The sequence below is a fragment of the Callionymus lyra genome, chromosome 4 (genome assembly GCF_982586985.1).
Source record: "Callionymus lyra chromosome 4, fCalLyr1.hap1.1, whole genome shotgun sequence".
Classification (NCBI taxonomy): domain Eukaryota; kingdom Metazoa; phylum Chordata; class Actinopteri; order Syngnathiformes; family Callionymidae; genus Callionymus; species Callionymus lyra.
Window position 1 is genome coordinate 843,575 of NC_141821.1, and position 23,009 is coordinate 866,583.

Consider the following 23,009-nt stretch of genomic DNA (forward strand, 5'->3'; position numbering starts at 1 on the left):
TGAGGATCTGAGGATCTGAGGATCTGAGGACCTGAGGGCCAGAGGACCTGAGGGTCTGAGGATCTGAGGACCTGAGGATCTGTGGACCTGTGGGTCTGAGGATCTGAGGGTCTGAGGATCTGAGGGTCTGAGGATCTGAGGGTCTGAGGATCTGAGGGTCTGAGGACCTGAGGGTCTGAGGACCTGAGGGTCTGAGGATCTGAGGATCTGTGGACCTGAGGATCTGTGGACCTGAGGACCTGAGGACCTGAGGACCTGAGGACCTGAGGATCTGAGGACCTGAGGATCTGAGGATCTGAGGACCTGAGGACCTGAGGACCTGAGGATCTGAGGACCTGAGGATCTGAGGATCTGAGGACCTGAGGACCTGAGGATCTGAGGATCTGAGGATCTGAGGACCTGAGGACCTGAGGACCTGAGGACCTGAGGACCTGAGGATCTGAGGATCTGAGGACCTGAGGATCTGAGGATCTGAGGACCTGAGGACCTGAGGATCTGAGGATCTGAGGATCATGACGGACTCACCGAGCTCTTCGATCAGGTGACTGTAGTCGATGCGTTCCTGAGGACTAAGCGACGACAGCTGGAATCTCGGCGCAGACTTCTTCTCCTGAGACAGAAGAACACGGCTCAGCACTCGATGACACAACATCTCACAAGCAAGAACCAGAGAAGAAGCCGTTGAGAACCAACAGAACAGTCCAGAAACCATCTAGAATGACAGCATTATATCTGCAGCAGTGAAGCGTCGAGTGGACAGTAGAACTTCTCGTGACGGATCCAACGAACCAGGATGAATGGAAGGTGTTTTTGATCATGACTTTTAATTTAGAGATTGTTAGTATAATATCTTTCTTTTCTTATTGATATTTCTCCATTTTATTCTTATTGATCCGTGTGCAGCTGTGTTTGTTTGGGACTGGAATCCTTCCTCAGTGGTGAATAAAGTGTTTAATGTTAAAAATAATGCCTTGATTTCACTTATTTCTTCTTTTGGAAACACAAACATACTGTAGCTCCTCTGTTAGAACGAGGTGATGTTAAACAACATTCTGTGTTTACTAGGCAACGAGTTTTCAACACATCCTTGTTCCTACAGTATCACATTATATTACAATACATATCACAATACACAACAACATTCATATACAGTATGTTCTGGACTATAAGTGTCTCCGGAGCACGAGTCGCTCCAGACATAAAATACACAATAAAGAAGTACAAACATATATAAGTCGCACTGGAGTATAAGTCGTGTTTTTGGGGGAAATTGATTTGATAAAATCCAAGAACAGACATGTGATCTTGAAAGATTAAAATAAAACTAGAGGCAACAACAGAATAATGTTACGTTACATGAAGTGAGAACCTGGTATGTTAACATAACATATGAAGAGTTATTCAGAGAACTATAGCATCAATAACTAACTAGTTTACCAAACCATCCGTGTAACTCCAAATAACTCTTCATCCTCGTGTCACTTTTAAACAACTAACTAACTCCGGAGGTAGAAGATGCTTCCTCTTCTACGTGGAAATGATCAACACAGGCCTAGAGCGCCCTCTGGTGGTTTAGTGTGAGAATAACATGTGAAATGATATAATAATGTGGTAATAACTTCACACATAAGTCGCTCCAGAGTATAAGTCGCGGACAAACTATGAAGAAAACTGACACTTATAGTCCGGTAAATACGGTATTTTGTTTCACCAGATTCTTGACAATACAAATCGATCCAATTGTCTTTTGATCATTTTAACACGGTTCTTCGTTCAACAGCAGAGCAGAAGCATTTTTCTCAAATCTATGGTTTTACCATCAGAGACAAACATGGACGAGAGGCAACAACACGGAGAATGTGTTTGTCATACGACACACGAGGTCACGACTGCAACTCTACCTCCGGCTCCTGAGCCACAGAAGGGTTGGCGAGAGGGAAGGCGAGGCTGGGAGCCTCTGGAGTGAGGATGTGATCTTCAGGCCTCGCTGCAGGCGACGCTTCACCGCCACGATTCATGTGCTGCTCCCCGACCTCACACGCCGCTGGGGATGTAGAAGATGACGGTTCAGTCAACCACACAAACCTGATGCTACGAGTTCACTCTTGCCGTGTGTCATGAGTCACTACACACCCATCTCCACGAGCTCAGAGTCCGTCATGGAGTCTCTGTAGTGCGGTCCGGTCTCTGGAGGAGCAGGTTGGGCGGCGACCGGCTCCAGGCTCTGAAGATGACCAGGCCAGCGCAGGTTGTCGGCCAGCTTGGCTCGTTCTTCCCTGGCTGTGGGGTCGTCCCAGACAATCTGCTCGCTCTGAGACGGTTCAGTGTTCACGTCCAGAGCAGCTTCTCTGGACACTCTGAGGCCAGAAGATGACATTTATAATCATTGCTATTTTTAAATCATTTCATTAAATCATTTGAATATTTTCAGTTTTTTTATATTCTAAATTCCATTAATTCCTAAAGAAAACGTTCAGTATTTTTCAATTTCTAGTCTTTTAAATTCACTATATAAATGTATAAACGTGACACCAGACAGAACCAACAGCACAACAATCAAAGGACAGGATTTGTAATACATTTTATTCAGAAAAAGTATTTTTAAATGATAGAAATCAGAATATTTAACTCCATGTTAATAAAATAAGAATGTTAACTAATAAGTTAATTAATTCAACTATTTAAAAAAACAGGTGAAGCAAAAAAAAAGTTTTTTTAAGTGTTAAACTCTGATATACTTTCATAGAAAATGAATGGAAGAACATGTGAAATATATTAACTAATTACTATTGAATTAATTGAGTTCAACAAACATGGAAGATAACGTGTCAGATTTGAGACTAAAGTAGCTCAGTTACCTCAACGCTTCTAAAGTGCGTCTGGATCCAGCTCGCCCCCCGCGACCCCCCTCCGGTGTGCTCGGACCAGAGTCTGCACTTCCAGAGCCTTTCCTGGTGAGTCGCACGGAGGCCCGTCTGCCGGCCGTCAGCTTGGTGGCCGACATGATCTCCTGGAGCTGACGCTGCAGGTTCTCCCTCATTTCTGGGGTTTCTGAAATATCTGGAAAAAAACCAAATACCTCTTATTTTAATGAAAGCTCAACTATAATTATATAAATATCAAGTCAGCTGGTTCTGGTTCTGGTCACATAACTCACCGCTCTTCTCTGCCTCCTCCTGATTGATGCTTCCATCACTGATGCGTCGTGATGATGCTGCTTCTTCTGCGTCGTCGTTGAAGGACTGCAGGTTCCATCGTTGGAAAGAAACACTTGCATGAATGCTCAGGACTTACTGACTCGTTAAGGTAGTGATGGTGAGAAAAGAATCACTTGTGTTCTGATGAAATGTGTGGAATGTGCCGGGTGTCTTTGGAAGGAGGTGGGATCAGTTGAGACTAACTGCTGTGAGATCAGTTCACCAGGAAGTCTCTCCATTAAAAGGATCGAACATCAGTATTCAGTACCTTGTTCTCGGGGAGCTGCTCCCTCAGGTGGGTTCGTGAGAAAGGAGGCGACCTCTGTGAGCCGATGGGAACTTGACTCAGATTCAGACTCATCTTAGGGTTGTAGGTGAAAGGATAGAGAGACTCTGGGACTCGCTGCTGCTCCTCAGCGCACTGATGATGGTCCACATGAAACCGAGAGAAGTGAACTTTTAACTCAACAAACTTAGAAACACACGTTTAATAGTAAAACATTAACTTTTAATGAAGACGTAAAACTCTTTTTACAAGAGCTAATGAGTCAATCAAAACGACACAAATTAAAGCCAAATGTTGAAGCTTATTCCTAAACACTGAGAGGTCAGGAAGCCTTCACTCTTGGTTCTGTATCACCGTTGACATTTGACCCCGGCTGGTTGTCATCCCACTTGGACAAAGAACAGTTGATTTGACTCACAGCATGCAGCCAGTGCTGCGAGACCACGTGCAGGCCTCGCTCCTTCACTCCTCTGTACTCGCGAGTGTTGTCTCCGGCTCGACCCTGATAGATGTAGTGCGTCACGGTGTCGTCACAGGCCCATCTGACGGCGCAGGAACATCAAGACGTTGTTACACAGTCACAATGTTTCAACATCCAAGTCATATATTGAAAAACTTCCAAAATAAATGGAAGATTTTGTTTGCGTTCAACTGTTTCTTCAATTTGTGAATTTCTATGCAAATCATTCCTTTCATGACATTGTACTATTTGATCGAAAAGCGCAAATACAGGAATGAAGTGCTGTTTTCGTTTTTTTTATCGTCAATATTATTCTTGTGTGTGAAGGAAGATCATGGAAAGATGTGACTGGAGAGTAAAGCATTATTTTCTTCATCAATATTTCCCAGGTATGATTCATACATTGGTTTTTTTCCGTTCTGACGTTGTTTTAGTTTCGTCCTGCAGGTGGCGCTATCTATACGTATATGAAGATCTAATGTCAATGAAGAAGGTTTATCATTTTTATTTGTACTTCTCAGCACAAGTCAAAGCTCTAGGAAACATGTGTTCATTCAGATTCAAGTGTTTATCTGTGAGTCACATTCAGGTTCAAACAAGTAACGAACAGAAATCACCATAAAATTAACACATTTTTTGGTCAAATTCCCGATCAAAGAGAATTAAAATTGAAAAAGGTGAGAACTACATTTTTAAATTCAACTTCAATATGCAAATGTTTCCTTCTTCCTCAATGTTCTTTATTGTCCTAGAGCAGTGACTCCCAACCTGTGGGATGCGAAGGTACTGCAAGGGTGGATGTTATTATATAAAAATAAATATATATATATTCAAATATAACATAAAAATGTTTTAATTGTTAAAACTCGTTAAGTTTAAAAGGATATAAAACATTTTCAAATATTCTTTTCATTATATTGTTTTTCCTTCCAGTAGTGTGCTTCCAGTACATGTGACAAGGTAAGGTAAGGTAAGGTAAGGTAAGGTAAGGTAAAACTTTATTGATCCCTCAGGAGGTCTCCTTTGGGAAATTGTTTTTTTCCAATAGCCAATACATACAGCTATTTTTTATAAAACAATAAATCAAAATAAAATAAGAACAGGAGAAATATAGAGGAAGAACAAGATGACACAATCTTAGTCTAAAGATAAAGATAAAGAACAAGATCAAAGAAAAACAACAAAGACAAAGATACAAAGACTAACATAGAACATCCAGATACTTTCATTTCTGCCCCCGAACTCAGAATTGTACAACTTAATAGCCCGAGGAATGAATGAGTCCCTGAGTCTATTTGTTTTGCACCTGGTAGGAGCATTGGTGCTTCATCTGCTTCTCTGCTCACTGATGACAGTGTTCAGAGGATGATGATCATGATGGACAGTAGTTTGTTCAATGATCTCAGCAACTGTCACCAGTGAGTCCAGCTTCATTCAAACCACAGAGCCAGACCTCCTGATCAACCTGTTGACCTGTTGACCTCCTCTTGGACACATTTCCACCCCAACACACCACAGCATAGAACACTGTCCACCACAGACTGGTAGAACATTCAGAGGAGCTTCTTGCAGACATTATAATGCCTTCTTATTCATGGGGTCGGAGGTCGCAAGGGTTTTTGAGACTCAAAAGTGGGCCCTGAGTTGGAAAAGGTTGGGGACCACTGTCCTAGAGGGTTCAGTTTAGCTTCTCTGGGTCAGTCACTCACACACATGGTAAACAACCAGCCAGACAAGAGTCAGAGCGAGAGCAGTGGAGATCCATCGAGATCACAGGTTAAAGAGAGCTGCACACGTAGTACAAGTCTACTTGAAAGCAGAATTATCAGAAATATTACTTTTTCTAAACATTATACGTAAGATAGAACTTTTCAAATGATGCTTTCAGTCACTAAACCAAGTCTTCCTTCCTTTAAGCTTTGGAATGATCTACTGACTCACTTTTATTCTTTTCCTTGATTCTCTGAGACTCTTGTATCTTGATCTGTTCAGTAAATATTTGATTGAGTTTTGTTATGATTGTTCAAGCGCTTTGTGACCCTGGTCCACAAACATTACTTACTTACTACACAGCAGAAGAACAAAGTAAACATTAATAAGAGCATCAGAAACAGAGATAAAGTGAGAGTCTTCTTCTTCACTCAGAGTGAGACACTATAAACTGACCTGAAGTCTGCTCCCAGAGAGGCTGCGATGGCGTTCAGCTCACTCTGCATCTTGTTCATCTTCTTCCCGACACAGATCACGACACCATGCAGTGGAGTCGCTTCTTTTTCCACCTCCTGACAAACACACTTTCATTCTTGGGGTGTCATGACACTCGTGGTGTGAGTTTCCTTCTGACCTGCGGCACCCCTGGTTTGGTGAACTGAGGGCTGGCAGACACCGACTCCGGGCTGCTGTGGTGGGTCCGGGTGCTGTTGGCCAGCGCCACCTTCAGGTTCCGGTTGATGACCTCGGTCAGAGGCGTCTCTGGTCTCGCTCCTGGTTTGGATCTTCCAACTGGTGTCTCCAGACCTCCGAGCGCATCCTGTGACGTGAGCATCAGACGCATTTAAACCTTCAGTATCAACGCCTTTATGTTATCAGTGTCATCAGAAGATTGAACACTTGTTCTTTATGTTATCAGTGTCATCAGAAGATTGAACACTCGTTCTTTATGTTATCAGTGTCATCAGAAGATTGAACACTCGTTCTTTATGTTATCAGTGTCATCAGAAGATTGAACACTTGTTCTTTATGTTATCAGTGTCATCAGAAGATTGAACACTCGTTCTTTATGTTATCAGTGTCATCAGAAGATTGAACACTCGTTCTTTATGTTATCAGTGTCATCAGAAGATTGAACACTTGTTCTTTATGTTATCAGTGTCATCAGAAGATTGAACACTCGTTCTTTATGTTATCAGTGTCATCAGAAGATTGAACACTTGTTCTTTATGTTATCAGTGTCATCAGAAGATTGAACACTTGTTCTTTATGTTATCAGTGTCATCAGAAGATTGAACACTTGTTCTTTATGTTATCAGTGTCATCAGAAGATTGAACACTCGTTCTTTATGTTATCAGTGTCATCAGAAGATTGAACACTCGTTCTTTATGTTATCAGTGTCATCAGAAGATTGAACACTTGTTCTTTATGTTATCAGTGTCATCAGAAGATTGAACACTTGTTCTTTATGTTATCAGTGTCATCAGAAGATTGAACACTTGTTCTTTATGTTATCAGTGTCATCAGAAGATTGAACACTCGTTCTTTATGTTATCAGTGTCATCAGAAGATTGAACACTCGTTCTTTATGTTATCAGTGTCATCAGAAGGTTGAACACTCGTTCTTTATGTTATCAGTGTCATCAGAAGATTGAACACTTGTTCTTTATGTTATCAGTGTCATCAGAAGATTGAACACTCGTTCTTTATGTTATCAGTGTCATCAGAAGATTGAACACTTGTTCTTTATGTTATCAGTGTCATCAGAAGATTGAACACTCGTTCTTTATGTTATCAGTGTCATCAGAAGATTGAACACTTGTTCTTTATGTTATCAGTGTCATCAGAAGATTGAACACTTGTTCTTTATGTTATCAGTGTCATCAGAAGATTGAACACTTGTTCTTTATGTTATCAGTGTCATCAGAAGATTGAACACTTGTTCTTTATGTTATCAGTGTCATCAGAAGATTGAACACTTGTTCTTTATGTTATCAGTGTCATCAGAAGATTGAACACTCGTTCTTTATGTTATCAGTGTCATCAGAAGATTGAACACTTGTTCTTTATGTTATCAGTGTCATCAGAAGATTGAACACTTGTTCTTTATGTTATCAGTGTCATCAGAAGATTGAACACTTGTTCTTTATGTTATCAGTGTCATCAGAAGATTGAACACTCGTTCTTTATGTTATCAGTGTCATCAGAAGATTGAACACTTGTTCTTTATGTTATCAGTGTCATCAGAAGATTGAACACTTGTTCTTTATGTTATCAGTGTCATCAGAAGATTGAACACTTGTTCTTTATGTTATCAGTGTCATCAGAAGATTGAACACTTGTTCTTTATGTTATCAGTGTCATCAGAAGATTGAACACTTGTTCTTTATGTTATCAGTGTCATCAGAAGATTGAACACTCGTTCTTTATGTTATCAGTGTCATCAGAAGATTGAACACTCGTTCTTTATGTTATCAGTGTCATCAGAAGATTGAACACTCGTTCTTTATGTTATCAGTGTCATCAGAAGATTGAACACTTGTTCTTTATGTTATCAGTGTCATCAGAAGATTGAACACTTGTTCTTTATGTTATCAGTGTCATCAGAAGATTGAACACTCGTTCTTTATGTTATCAGTGTCATCAGAAGATTGAACACTTGTTCTTTATGTTATCAGTGTCATCAGAAGATTGAACACTCGTTCTTTATGTTATCAGTGTCATCAGAAGATTGAACACTTGTTCTTTATGTTATCAGTGTCATCAGAAGATTGAACACTTGTTCTTTATGTTATCAGTGTCATCAGAAGATTGAACACTTGTTCTTTATGTTATCAGTGTCATCAGAAGATTGAACACTCGTTCTTTATGTTATCAGTGTCATCAGAAGATTGAACACTTGTTCTTTATGTTATCAGTGTCATCAGAAGATTGAACACTCGTTCTTTATGTTATCAGTGTCATCAGAAGATTGAACACTTGTTCTTTATGTTATCAGTGTCATCAGAAGGTTGAACACTCGTTCTTTATGTTATCAGTGTCATCAGAAGATTGAACACTCGTTCTTTATGTTATCAGTGTCATCAGAAGGTTGAACACTCGTTCTTTATGTTATCAGTGTCATCAGAAGATTGAACACTTGTTCTTTATGTTATCAGTGTCATCAGAAGATTGAACACTCGTTCTTTATGTTATCAGTGTCATCAGAAGATTGAACACTTGTTCTTTATGTTATCAGTGTCATCAGAAGGTTGAACACTTGTTCTTTATGTTATCAGTGTCATCAGAAGATTGAACACTTGTTCTTTATGTTATCAGTGTCATCAGAAGATTGAACACTTGTTCTTTATGTTATCAGTGTCATCAGAAGATTGAACACTCGTTCTTTATGTTATCAGTGTCATCAGAAGATTGAACACTCGTTCTTTATGTTATCAGTGTCATCAGAAGATTGAACACTCGTTCTTTATGTTATCAGTGTCATCAGAAGATTGAACACTTGTTCTTTATGTTATCAGTGTCATCAGAAGATTGAACACTTGTTCTTTATGTTATCAGTGTCATCAGAAGATTGAACACTCGTTCTTTATGTTATCAGTGTCATCAGAAGATTGAACACTCGTTCTTTATGTTATCAGTGTCATCAGAAGGTTGAACACTCGTTCTTTATGTTATCAGTGTCATCAGAAGATTGAACACTTGTTCTTTATGTTATCAGTGTCATCAGAAGATTGAACACTTGTTCTTTATGTTATCAGTGTCATCAGAAGATTGAACACTTGTTCTTTATGTTATCAGTGTCATCAGAAGATTGAACACTTGTTCTTTATGTTATCAGTGTCATCAGAAGATTGAACACTCGTTCTTTATGTTATCAGTGTCATCAGAAGATTGAACACTCGTTCTTTATGTTATCAGTGTCATCAGAAGATTGAACACTCGTTCTTTATGTTATCAGTGTCATCAGAAGATTGAACACTTGTTCTTTATGTTATCAGTGTCATCAGAAGATTGAACACTTGTTCTTTATGTTATCAGTGTCATCAGAAGATTGAACACTCGTTCTTTATGTTATCAGTGTCATCAGAAGATTGAACACTCGTTCTTTATGTTATCAGTGTCATCAGAAGATTGAACACTCGTTCTTTATGTTATCAGTGTCATCAGAAGATTGAACACTCGTTCTTTATGTTATCAGTGTCATCAGAAGATTGAACACTTGTTCTTTATGTTATCAGTGTCATCAGAAGATTGAACACTCGTTCTTTATGTTATCAGTGTCATCAGAAGATTGAACACTCGTTCTTTATGTTATCAGTGTCATCAGAAGATTGAACACTTGTTCTTTATGTTATCAGTGTCATCAGAAGATTGAACACTCGTTCTTTATGTTATCAGTGTCATCAGAAGATTGAACACTTGTTCTTTATGTTATCAGTGTCATCAGAAGATTGAACACTCGTTCTTTATGTTATCAGTGTCATCAGAAGATTGAACACTTGTTCTTTATGTTATCAGTGTCATCAGAAGGTTGAACACTCGTTCTTTATGTTATCAGTGTCATCAGAAGGTTGAACACTCGTTCTTTATGTTATCAGTGTCATCAGAAGATTGAACACTCGTTCTTTATGTTATCAGTGTCATCAGAAGGTTGAACACTTGTTCTTTATGTTATCAGTTTCATCAGAAGATTGAACACTTGTTCTTTATGTTATCAGTGTCATCAGAAGGTTGAACACTTGTTCTTTATGTTATCAGTTTCATCAGAAGGTTGAACACTTGTTCTTTATGTTATCAGTGTCATCAGAAGGTTGAACACTCGTTCTTTATGTTATCAGTGTCATCAGAAGATTGAACACTCGTTCTTTATGTTATCAGTGTCATCAGAAGGTTGAACACTCGTTCTTTATGTTATCAGTGTCATCAGAAGGTTGAACACTCGTTCTTTATGTTATCAGTGTCATCAGAAGATTGAACACTCGTTCTTTATGTTATCAGTGTCATCAGAAGATTGAACACTCGTTCTTTATGTTATCAGTTTCATCAGAAGGTTGAACACTTGTTCTTTATGTTATCAGTGTCATCAGAAGGTTGAACACTCGTTCTTTATGTTATCAGTGTCATCAGAAGATTGAACACTCGTTCTTTATGTTATCAGTGTCATCAGAAGGTTGAACACTCGTTCTTTATGTTATCAGTGTCATCAGAAGATTGAACACTTGTTCTTTATGTTATCAGTGTCATCAGAAGATTGAACACTCGTTCTTTATGTTATCAGTGTCATCAGAAGGTTGAACACTCGTTCTTTATGTTATCAGTGTCATCAGAAGGTTGAACACTCGTTCTTTATGTTATCAGTGTCATCAGAAGGTTGAACACTCGTTCTTTATGTTATCAGTGTCATCAGAAGGTTGAACACTCGTTCTTTATGTTATCAGTGTCATCAGAAGATTGAACACTTGTTCTTTATGTTATCAGTGTCATCAGAAGATTGAACACTCGTTCTTTATGTTATCAGTGTCATCAGAAGATTGAACACTCGTTCTTTATGTTATCAGTGTCATCAGAAGATTGAACACTCGTTCTTTATGTTATCAGTGTCATCAGAAGATTGAACACTCGTTTTATTTCATTTTGAAGTTTTTAAAAATCATTTCATTCAATAATTTGAATATTCATAGGATTCAACATAAAATCTGATATTCTAATAATTCAATATTAACTTCTTCTTCAATATTCATTTTATTGTTTGCCTTTTAAACTCAATACAATAATGACCAGTAAAATATTGAAATGTACTTTAGAATTATTTTAATTAGAATATCTATGTTTAACTCTATGTTCAGAAAACATTTGTTTTAAATTTGACACTGAAATTCAATCTTTCAATGGAGCAATAATTGGATTCAATGGTTCCATGACTCTGACCTTGATGTTGAACGAGGGTCTGAAGAGCTGGTCTCTGCTCAAGAACCGGGACGGGGTGTCCAGCTGCAGCGGGGTCTCCTTGTTGAGGGCGTTTCTTCTGCTCTCCCGGGTCGGTGTGCAATCCTCGTCTTTGGACTTCAGCTCGTCCACCACCTTATGAAACACTTTGCTCTGGAATCTTCCCAGATCCAGGGGAGTCACAGCCTTCCCTCCCTGACGACCCAGCAGGGGGATCTCAGGACTGGGTTGTCTCGGCGGAGGCATCGCTGTCCTCTGAGAGCCTCCGATGAAACTCTCGTCGTCCCTCTCTGGAACAACAACAGTGAGTTCCAGATGATTTGAAGGTCAGATCCGGTCTTACCCGGAGAGGGAGGCCGGTCCACGAGGTAGCGCTCCTCCGGGACCTTCTGGCCGCTGCGAGCCGACTCCAGCATCCAGAGCATGGTGACGGCAGGAAGACCCCACTTCTTCGCTGCCTGGTACTTGGTTCCGTCTGGACTCTGCAGCACCAGGTGAGTGCTGGCCAACATGCCCTTCTTCTGACTGGCGGAGCGGACAAAGTAATCCTGCACACTGCGAGAGGAGAGAAGTCACGTGACCATAAGTGTTGGTGTCAGGATCCATTCATCTTGACACCAACACTCTTCACACCAAATCAAGACAAAGTCAATTTTGCACCCGTTCGGTCCGTCACTGTGACCCGATCCTCGTAAAATACTGGTCGGCAGCCTTTTTTGGTTGTTGAATTATTCAAACAGTTTATCCTTCTTTTCTGCATTAAACTCATCACCTGTTTAAACACCTTTTTATTTCTCTCAGGAGCTCCAGGACCTCCAGAGCTGCTGCTGATCCAGGATCTTCACCACGTCATCAGTTCTCTCCAGCACCTCCATGGACTCTCCTACACTCTCCTCTTTTTCTCTCACTATATCCTCCCTCACTCCTCTCCTTATCCATCTGTCTACCCCCCCATCCTTCCTCCCAGCCGGTCAAAGCAGGAGTCAACAATGAGTCTGGTTCTGCTCCAGGTTTCTTCTAAAAGGAAGTTTTTCCTCGTCATAGTTCACTGTACAGTGTTTCGCTCATTGTTGAATTGATCTATTTTTCATTAATCAACTATAGTCTTAACTTAATCAACTACAGTCTTAACTTAATCAACTACAGTCTTAACTTAATCAACTACAGTCTTAACTTAATCAACTACAGTCTTAACTTAATCAACTATAGTCTTAACTTAATCAACTACAGTCTTAACTTAATCAACTATAGTCTTAACTTAATCAACTATAGTCTTAACTTAATCAACTACAGTCTTAACTTAATCAACTATAGTCTTAACTTAATCAACTACAGTCTTAACTTAATCAACTATAGTCTTAACTTAATCAACTACAGTCTTAACTTAATCAACTATAGTCTTAACTTAATCAACTATAGTCTTAACTTAATCAACTACAGTCTTAACTTAATCAACTATAGTCTTAACTTAATCAACTATAGTCTTATCTTAATCAAGTACAGTCTTAACTTAATCAACTACAGTCTTAACTTAATCAACTATAGTCTTAACTTAATCAACTATAGTCTTAACTTAATCAACTACAGTCTTAAGTTAATCAACTATAGTCTTAACTTAATCAACTACAGTCTTAACTTAATCAACTATAGTCTTAACTTAATCAACTATAGTCTTAACTTAATCAACTATAGTCTTAACTTAATCAACTACAGTCTTAAGTTAATCAACTATAGTCTTAACTTAATCAACTACAGTCTTAACTTAATCAACTATAGTCTTAACTTAATCAACTATAGTCTTAACTTAATCAACTATAGTCTTATCTTAATCAAGTACAGTCTTAACTCAACTACAGTCTTAACTTAATCAACTACAGTCTTAACTTAATCAACTATAGTCTTAACTTAATCAACTATAGTCTTAACTTAATCAACTACAGTCTTAAGTTAATCAACTATAGTCTTAACTTAATCAACTACAGTCTTAACTTAATCAACTATAGTCTTAACTTAATCAACTATAGTCTTAAGTTAATCAACTTTAGTCTTAACTTAATCAACTATAGTCTTAACTTAATCAACTATAGTCTTAACTTAATCAACTATAGTCTTAACTTAATCAACTATAGTCTTACTTCAAGTGTAAAGTGTCTTGAGATAACATTGTTATGATAAGACACTTGAAATAAAATTGAATTGAACATTCGAGTCATCGAAAACAAATAACAAGTATCACCGATGCTACACAAAACTTTTATGTACAACATCAAGTACATATATGTTGTATTAACTTGAAATTGTACGGTTCAGGATCCATACACACAAGTGTGTGTGAGTGTGTGTGTGTGCGTGCGTGTGCGTGTGTGAGTGTGAGTGCATGTGTGTGTGAGTGTGAGTGCATGTTTGTGTGAGTGTGTGTGCGTGTGTGTGTGTGTGTGTGTGTGCGTGTGTGTGTGTGTGTGCATCAAGACACTGACATGGTTGGAGGAGAGTCTGAAAATACACACTTGGCTCCGAGGTGCTTGGCCAGCTCCACCAGAGACTCCCTCTCGGCGCCCGTGAACTGGCTGACGGAGAGAACACAGGAGAGGAGAGGAGACCGACCCTCCATCACAGGAACTGGTGTGAACAGAGGGTTGAAGGAGATCTGAAGGAGGCTCTCGTTCTCCACACACATGGCCTGAGAAACACATTCAGAACGATGAACGATGAAGGAGAGGATCAGACGTGACCTCATGACCTCCACATTAATCCCAGGTCTGGACTCACCAGCCATGTGTCAGTGACCACCTCGTCCACCGTGGCCTCCACTGGGCAGCCCAGGAGCGGGACCACAGCGTAATCCGCCACCACTCTGGTGCGACCCGTCAGAACCTTCCCTCCATTCTCCGTCACCAGTTGATGTAACAGCGACTCGGCTTCGGCGCCGAAGCCCACGAGAAGGAAGCGTTTCCTCACGAACAGGCCTCCCTCGCTGGCCTCGTGGACGGTGGAGTCTGGTTCTGATCTGGTGGACCAGTTGTGCCGCCCCGGTGGTGTCGGCGCCGACTCTCTGCTCTCAGTGTGGGCCGGAACCAAGTCAACTACAGGACGATCAGAGAAAGAAACATCATCACAGGAAAGATCAAGAGGTTTGGAGTCACATCATGGGAGTGGGACTGAAAGAGTGAGAACATCAGTGCGAGTCACTCACTGACTGTGGGCTCGTCATCCATGTACTGCGAGAGAAGGTCCTCCTCAGCACGTCTGTGTGAGGGGGTCCTGGGGCTGGCTGGAGGTGGACCTGCTGAGACCCGGCTGGGGGGGGGGTGGTGATGGGCTGACACAGCAGCTGGTGCGGGAGGAAGACAGTCAGGGTGGAGGAAGTCCTTCTCAGGGAGGAGCGAGCCTTTCGTGGCACTTTCAAGAAGCCACTGCACCGTCACCACATGAGGTCTGGAGAGAAGAGAGGTTGACTTGTACCATTCATTGTACTAGTTACCTAGTGAAGACTGCTTTTCTACCTGTTAACATGAAAACAGTAACTGATCCTCTCAGGTTAACATGCTATATTTTATGACTTGTTCACTAGGAAACTAGTTCAAAGTCAGCAGGTGGGATTATAGCTCGTGCAGCTCCGACCTCACAGTTAACTACTCGTCATTCTGACACACTTTTCAAGCAGTTTAATAGTATGATCCGATATGTTTACTTATAACCCATCATACTAGTTCACTAGTACACGTAATGGATCATACTAGTTCACCACTAAACATATTGGATTGTACTAGTTCACCACTAAACATATTGGATTGTACTAGTTCAACAGTAAACATATTGGATTGTACTAGTTCAACAGTAAACATATTGGATTGTACTAGTTCAACAGTAAACATATTGGATTGTACTAGTTCAACAGTAAACATATTGGATTGTACTAGTTCAACAGTAAACATATTGGATTGTACTAGTTCAACAGTAACATATCGTAAAATACTAATTCACCAGTAAACATAATGAATTATAATAGTAAACATATTGGATTGTACTAGTTCACTAGTAAACATATTGGATTGTACTAGTTCAACAGTAAACATATTGGATTGTACTAGTTCAACAGTAAACATATTGGATTGTACTAGTTCACTAGTAAACATATCGTAAAATACTAATTCACCAGTAAACATAATGGATTATAATAGTAAACAAATTGGATTGTTCAAGTTCACTAGTAAGGGTAAAAGGCTTGAACTGGTTAACTTGTGACTGTATTGGACTTTACTAGTTAGCTAGTGAGTATATTTGCTTGCAACATTAAAATAAAACTTTATGAACCATTTTACTTTTGGACTTAGTTTTGTTTAACTGGTTCACATTTTTTGCAACCCACTAGTTAACTAGTGTTTCCATACACGAGTGAAAGCCTGTGCATTCAGAAGAGCAACAAAGAGTCCAGGCTTCACTGAAGAGACCTGTGGCTTTCTTTGGAGATAAAGTCCTTCAGCTCCGGGTCCAGTTCTCCCATCACCACATGAGTGACTTCTTTACTCGGCTGGTTGAAGCGCAGACCACCGGCTGTGTTGACCAGACGCCGCAGCTTCTCCAGTCTCTTGGCCGACAGACCACAAAGATAGAGCTGGAGAAGAAAGAAAAGAATATACTTGAAGAACAAACGTCTCAAATCATAAGATTAGTTACAATGATGATAAAATACATGTTTATTTTCATTATAATATACAGTATATCCTGTTAGAGTCAAGTACTGGACAATACTACACATATATACTTGTTACTACACTATCACAACACCAGAGTCAAGTACTGGACAATACTACACATATATACTTGTTACTACACTATCACAACACCAGAGTCAAGTACTGGACAATACTACACATATATACGTGTTACTACACTATCACAACACCAGAGTCAAGTACTGGACAATACTACACATATATACTTGTTACTACACTATCACAACACCAGAGTCAAGTACTGGACAATACTACACATATATTCTTGTTACTACACTATCACAACACCAGAGTCAAGTACTGGACAATACTACACATATATACTTGTTATTACACTATCACAACACCAGAGTCCAGTACTGGACAATACTACACATATATTCTTGTTACTACACTATCACAACACCAGAGTCAAGTACTGGACAATACTACACATATATACTTGTTACTACACTATCACAACACCAGAGTCAAGTACTGGACAATACTACACATATATACTTGTTACTACACTATCACAACACCAGAGTCAAGTACTGGACAATACTACACATATATACGTGTTACTACACTATCACAACACCAGAGTCAAGTACTGGACAATACTACACATATATACTTGTTACTACACTATCACAACACCAGAGTCAAGTACTGGACAATACTACACATATATACTTGTTACTACACTATCACAACACCAGAGTCAAGTACTGGACAATACTACACATATATACTTGTTACTACACTATCACAACACCAGAGTCAAGTACTGGACAATACTACACATATATACTTGTTACTACACTATCACAACACCAGAGTCAAGTACTGGACAATACTACACATATATACTTGTTACTACACTATCACAACACCAGAGTCAAGTACTGGACAATACTACACATATATACTTGTTACTACACTATCACAACACTAGAGTCAAGTACTGGACAATACTACACATATATACTTGTTACTACACTATCACAACACCAGAGTCAAGTACTGGACAATACTACACATATATACTTGTTACTACACTATCACAACACTAGAGTCAAGTACTGGACAATACTACACATATATACTTGTTACTACACTATCACAACACTAGAGTCAAGTACTGGACAATACTACACATATATACTTGTTACTACACTATCACAACACCAGAGTCAAGTACTGGACAATACTACACATATATACTTGTTACTACACTATCACAACACTAGAGTCAAGTACTGGACAATACTACACATATATACTTGTGTTACATCAAACAAACACAATCAAACGTGTCTAAACACGTACCTTGCAGCCATCGAGGAGATCCTCCGTCGTACAGAGGGTCAGGTCCACGCCGTCGATGGGGTCCGGGGTCTCCAGGCGGCTGATGGTGGCGTTGGAGACGACCGTGTCGTTGATGGTCATGCTGGCGTTGATGGAGATGTGGCTCAGACCCAGGAGAGAGGCACCATCTGAGGTAGACGACAGAGTCTTACTCTTCAACACTCTCGGGTGAGAACATCACCCTCCTTCTTGACTCACCCTCCTTCTTGCTGGTGCCGGTCGGGGTGGAGGTGTGAGGTCTGGTGGCCTTGGATGCGTCTCTCTTCACGGCGTACCTGCTCTCGTCCTGACTGAAGCCCTTCTCGATGCTGTCAAACAGCCAGTGCAGCGACACGCAGTAGACGTTCCACTTCCGGGCGCACTCGTACTTTTGCCCTGGAACCAACACGGGGTCACTCAAGGCACCTGACCTGGTGCTGTGAAGTTACCTGTGGGCTCGGACACGATCAGGTGAGTGCACTCGTTCATCTTCAGCTGACCGGTGTAGCTGCCTCCGTGCTGCTGACACACTCGCTGCACCTCCTTACGCTCCGAGCTGGACAGACCCGTGACACAGATGGTGCAGCCAAGCAGCACCGGGCACTGGTGCTCCTTCACTGGCAGGTCCGAGTATCTGAAGAGACTGAAGGAGGAGGCGTTTCAGATTGTGGAGACATGACTACGTCACCATGGACTCTCGTAACCTCTCCTTCGTCCTGTTTTCTGATGAAAAGTGACTCAGAGATAACTTTGTTGATACAATAGAGTCACACATCACAACAACACACACACTGATGATACAATAGAGTCACACATCACAACAACACACACACTGATGATACAATAGAGTCACACATCACAACAACACACACACACACTGATGATACAATAGAGTCACACATCACAACAACACACACACACTGATGATACAATAGAGTCACACATCACAACAACACACACACACTGATGATACAATAGAGTCACACATCACAACAACACACACACACTGATGATACGATAGAGTCACACATCACAACAACACACACACTGATGATACGATAGAGTCACACATCACAACAACACACACACACTAATGATACGCTAGAGTCACACATCACAACAACACACACACACTGATGATACAATAGAGTCACACATCACAACAACACACACACTGATGATACGATAGAGTCACACATCACGACAACACACAGACACTAATGATACGATAGAGTCACACATCACAACAACACACACACTGATGATACGATAGAGTCACACATCACAACAACACACTGATGATACGATAGAGTCACACATCACAACAACACACACTGATGATACGATAGAGTCACACATCACAACAACACACACACTGATGATACGATAGAGTCACACATCACAACAACACACACACTGATGATACAATAGAGTCACACATCACGACAACACACACACACTGATGATACGATAGAGTCACACATCACAACAACACACACACACACTGATGATACGATAGAGTCACACATCACAACAACACACACTGATGATGCAATAGAGTCACACATCACAACAACACACACACTGATGATACGATAGAGTCACACATCACAACAACACACACACACATCAACACATTATGTCTTTAACATAATGTTTATAGCTGCACAGACTGATTTCTTCCTGATTCACAGACAAATATACACTTTTTTTTTCTATATGATGCCATTTAAATTCAAACACAGTGACAAATATATATAACTTTATGTTATGACTTGTTTAAAATACTGCACCACTGTCACACTAGAATGATGCATTCAATGACATCAGGATCACTGTGGTGCGTTCAAGAGCGTAGTATTTTAAGCACAAAACCCTCTATAACTGAAGTTTATATTGTGGGTTTAATTAGTTCACTTTTGTCGGCACTTGATTTTATTTACCACCATTGTTTGTCATTTCCTTTAATGGTTGTGTTTTTTACAGTTGTTCAGTTTTATTGAAGATATTTAATAAGTTTGTGTCATCAATAATAAAAAAGAAATGGACTTTTCTGAGTTGTTAGGGAAACACAATCCTGCCTGTTGAGAGTTTGTCTAATCATTCTGTTGCTACCTGCCCAGGTATTAAAGTACTGTCCTAGTTTAATGGTGACACACGGACATGGATGTCCTTCATCAGTGTCTACAGTTACCTGTCCTGTGACTTCTCCCAGCAGGCTTCCACCCACGAGGGCAGCAGGATAGGTTTGCCCAGATTGGCAGCGACCAGATACTTCTTACTGCCGACCTCGCCTGCGATCAGATGAGTGACCGACACGTTCAGATCCAGGTAGATCCGTCCGCCCATGAGCTGCACCAGCTCCATGATCTCCGTCTGTGTAGACCACGGATAAATAAACTCTTCGGTTTATACATTATTCCATGATAAACAAGGGAACTGACTCGTTTGGCTTTATCCAGACTGGTGCAGGAAACCGTCACGTCGGCCAGAGCCATGTTGTAGACCGGACTCTCAGCCTTCGGTACACAGTGCTGCTGCTGCAGGCAGTACACGACCACCAGAGGACTGACCACACGGCAGCCCAGCTGAGGAGCATGATGGAGGGAGGAAGTTAGGGAGGAAACTGTCCTTGTGTTCAGGGGTCTCTTGTGTTAGGAATAGACAGGGTTGGAGGAGGAAGAGGAAGGACGAAGATGAAAGGAAGAAGGAAGAAGGAAGAAGATGAAATGAGGAAGGAAGAAGGAGGAAGAGGAAGGAAGAAGATGAAAGGAGGAAGGAAGAAGGAGTGAGGAAGAAGGAGGAAGAGGAAGGAAGAAGATGAAAGGAGGAAGGAAGAAGATGAAAGGAGGAAGAGGAAGGAAGAAATAGGAAGTGGAAGGAAGAAGATGAAAAGAGGAAGGAAGGAGGAGGAAGGAAGAAGATGAGAGGAGGAAGGAAGAAATAGGAAGTGGAAGGAAGAAGATGAAAAGAGGAAGGAAGAAGATGAAAGGAGGAAGAGGAAGGAAGAAATAGGAAGTGGAAGGAAGAAGATGAAAAGAGGAAGGAAGAAGATGAGAGGAGGAAGGAAGAAATAGGAAGTGGAAGGAAGAAGATGAAAAGAGGAAGGAAGAAGATGAAAGGAGGAAGGAAGAAATAGGAAGTGGAAGGAAGAAGATGAAAAGAGGAAGGAAGAAGGAGGAAGGAAGAAGATGAAAGGAGGAAGAGGAAGGAAGAAGATGAGAGGAGGAAGGAAGAAATAGGAAGTGGAAGGAAGAAGATGAAAAGAGGAAGGAAGAAGGAGAAAGGAAGAAGATGAGAGGAGGAAGGAAGAAATAGGAAGTGGAAGGAAGAAGATGAAAAGAGGAAGGAAGAAGATGAAAGGAGGAAGGGAGAAATAGGAAGTGGAAGGAAGAAGATGAAAAGAGGAAGGAAGAAGGAGGAAGGAAGAAGATGAAAGGAGGAAGAGGAAGGAAGAAGATGAGAGGAGGAAGGAAGAAATAGGAAGTGGAAGGAAGAAGATGAAAAGAGGAAGGAAGAAGGAGGAAGGAAGAAGGAGGAAGAAGATGCAAGGAGGAAGAGGAAGGAAGAAGATGAGAGGAGGTAGGAAGAAGGAGGAAGGAAGAAGATGAAAGGAGGAAGGAGGAAGGAGGAAGGAAGAAGGAGGAAGAGGAAGGAAGAAGATGAAAGGAGGAAGGAAGAAGATGAAAGGAGGAAGGAAGAAGGAGGAAGGAAGAAGGAGGAAGAAGATGCAAGGAGGAAGAGGAAGGAAGAAGATGAGAGGAGGTAGGAAGAAGGAGGAAGGAAGAAGATGAAAGGAGGAAGGAGGAAGGAGGAAGGAAGAAGGAGGAAGGAAGAAGGAGGAAGAAGATGCAAGGAGGAAGAGGAAGGAAGAAGATGAGAGGAGGTAGGAAGAAGGAGGAAGGAAGAAGATGAAAGGAGGAAGGAGGAAGGAGGAAGGAAGAAGGAGGAAGAGGAAGGAAGAAGATGAAAGGAGGAAGGAAGAAGATGAAAGGAGGAAGGAGGAAGGAAGGAGGAAGGAGGAAGGAGGAAGGAGGAAGGAGGAAGGAGGAAGGAAGAAGGAGGAAGAGGAAGGAAGAAGATGAAAGGAGGAAGGAAGAAGGAGGAAGGAAGAAGGAGGAAGAGGAAGGAAGAAGATGAAAGGAGGAAGGAAGAAGGAGGAAGGAAGAAGGAGGAAGGAAGAAGGAGGAAGAGGGAGGAAGAGGAAGGAAGAAGATGAGAGGAAGGAAGGAGGAAAAGGAAGGAAACGAAGAGGTCCATGATGAGGTGAAACAGACTAAAGTGATAAAAGATATAAAGTTCAAGAGGAATATAGTATATTGAGGAGACAGATGAACAAACACCTTCTTGCAGTGCAGGAACGCGTCTGTGTTGAAGCTGCTGAAGACAAACAAAGACTTGTCCTTCTGCTGCATCTTCAACACGTCCTCCTCCTGGATCCTCTTCACGTACTTGTCCGACTGCAGCTCCAGAATAGCCTGAGGAGCACCAGACCAGCAACAACGTCAAGAACTGCGAGTGAACGTCGACGTGTCGTTCGTTCACCTCGAAAGCCTTGACAGCATATTCTGACCGTTGACCTCCAGTCTCCACAAACTTCACCAGGAAGCTCTCCTTGTCTCCCTTGGACATGGTCGACCTTGAACCGCGTTATTGAAGTCATTATTCATTCTCTTAGAGATGTTAAGACATACGTTCACATCATCTACTTACCAGCCTCGCTGCCACTGACGGATTTAAGTCTGTTTATCGCGAAGAAAACATTAAACTTCTTTGATTCAGACTTGAATCATTTTACTCGCTTGATATCTGAGCTTATACTCCTTCAGTGCAGGTTATATCATATTATATCACCAAACAACAACGAGTCTTAACTTAAAGTAAGCATTTGATTATCGCCAAATACTAAAGAACGACTGTTTACAAGAAAATTATACGGAAATAGAGACGAATAGATCTTGTTATTGTTATTCCCGCCAAAGACGTCACATCCGGTGTCACTTACTAATTCTACCGATGGAGAAACATGACCATCAACCTAATAAATGTTCCTTTTACAAAATATTCATTTCTTTTGGTGCTTATGTCTTTTCTGTTATATAAAATAAATATGTTTTTCTTACTGGTTACTTTTTTTATTTAATTGAAAGCAACATGTAAAGCACACAAAACAAAATCCTCTTAAAGAGTGTAATTCATCACTTGTATATAGCTGGTATGTCAGTGAATAAACTAATTAAAAAAACTGAAATTGTAAGTTATGTTAAAACGTCTAATAGTAATTAATTATACAATTTGAAATGGAGATTTATGGACAGCTGTAGTTCATATTCCGCCTGTA

At 40.6% G+C, this 23,009-nt stretch overlaps 1 protein-coding gene across 1 annotated transcript in view; it reads right to left on the reverse strand.

The window, feature by feature from the left end:
* Nucleotides 1-22,629, reverse strand: part of topbp1 (DNA topoisomerase II binding protein 1) — a 30,824-nt gene extending 8,195 nt beyond the window's left edge. Inside the window, exons 1-23 of the mRNA XM_087788396.1 lie at nt 22,382-22,629; nt 22,214-22,307; nt 22,012-22,146; nt 20,113-20,256; nt 19,863-20,044; nt 18,118-18,311; nt 17,888-18,064; nt 17,651-17,817; nt 16,052-16,215; nt 14,794-15,035; nt 14,370-14,683; nt 14,108-14,280; nt 11,944-12,155; nt 11,583-11,890; nt 6,288-6,473; nt 6,110-6,225; nt 3,902-4,025; nt 3,466-3,618; nt 3,158-3,242; nt 2,859-3,060; nt 2,134-2,357; nt 1,902-2,044; nt 526-610 (exon numbers count right to left, since the gene is read on the reverse strand). Of these exons, the coding sequence (XP_087644522.1) occupies nt 526-610; nt 1,902-2,044; nt 2,134-2,357; nt 2,859-3,060; nt 3,158-3,242; nt 3,466-3,618; nt 3,902-4,025; nt 6,110-6,225; nt 6,288-6,473; nt 11,583-11,890; nt 11,944-12,155; nt 14,108-14,280; nt 14,370-14,683; nt 14,794-15,035; nt 16,052-16,215; nt 17,651-17,817; nt 17,888-18,064; nt 18,118-18,311; nt 19,863-20,044; nt 20,113-20,256; nt 22,012-22,146; nt 22,214-22,300 (3,817 nt within the window). The 5' untranslated portion in view covers nt 22,301-22,307; nt 22,382-22,629. The remainder of the gene's footprint in view (nt 1-525; nt 611-1,901; nt 2,045-2,133; nt 2,358-2,858; nt 3,061-3,157; nt 3,243-3,465; nt 3,619-3,901; nt 4,026-6,109; nt 6,226-6,287; nt 6,474-11,582; nt 11,891-11,943; nt 12,156-14,107; nt 14,281-14,369; nt 14,684-14,793; nt 15,036-16,051; nt 16,216-17,650; nt 17,818-17,887; nt 18,065-18,117; nt 18,312-19,862; nt 20,045-20,112; nt 20,257-22,011; nt 22,147-22,213; nt 22,308-22,381) is intronic.
* Nucleotides 22,630-23,009: the final 380 nt, after the last annotated feature.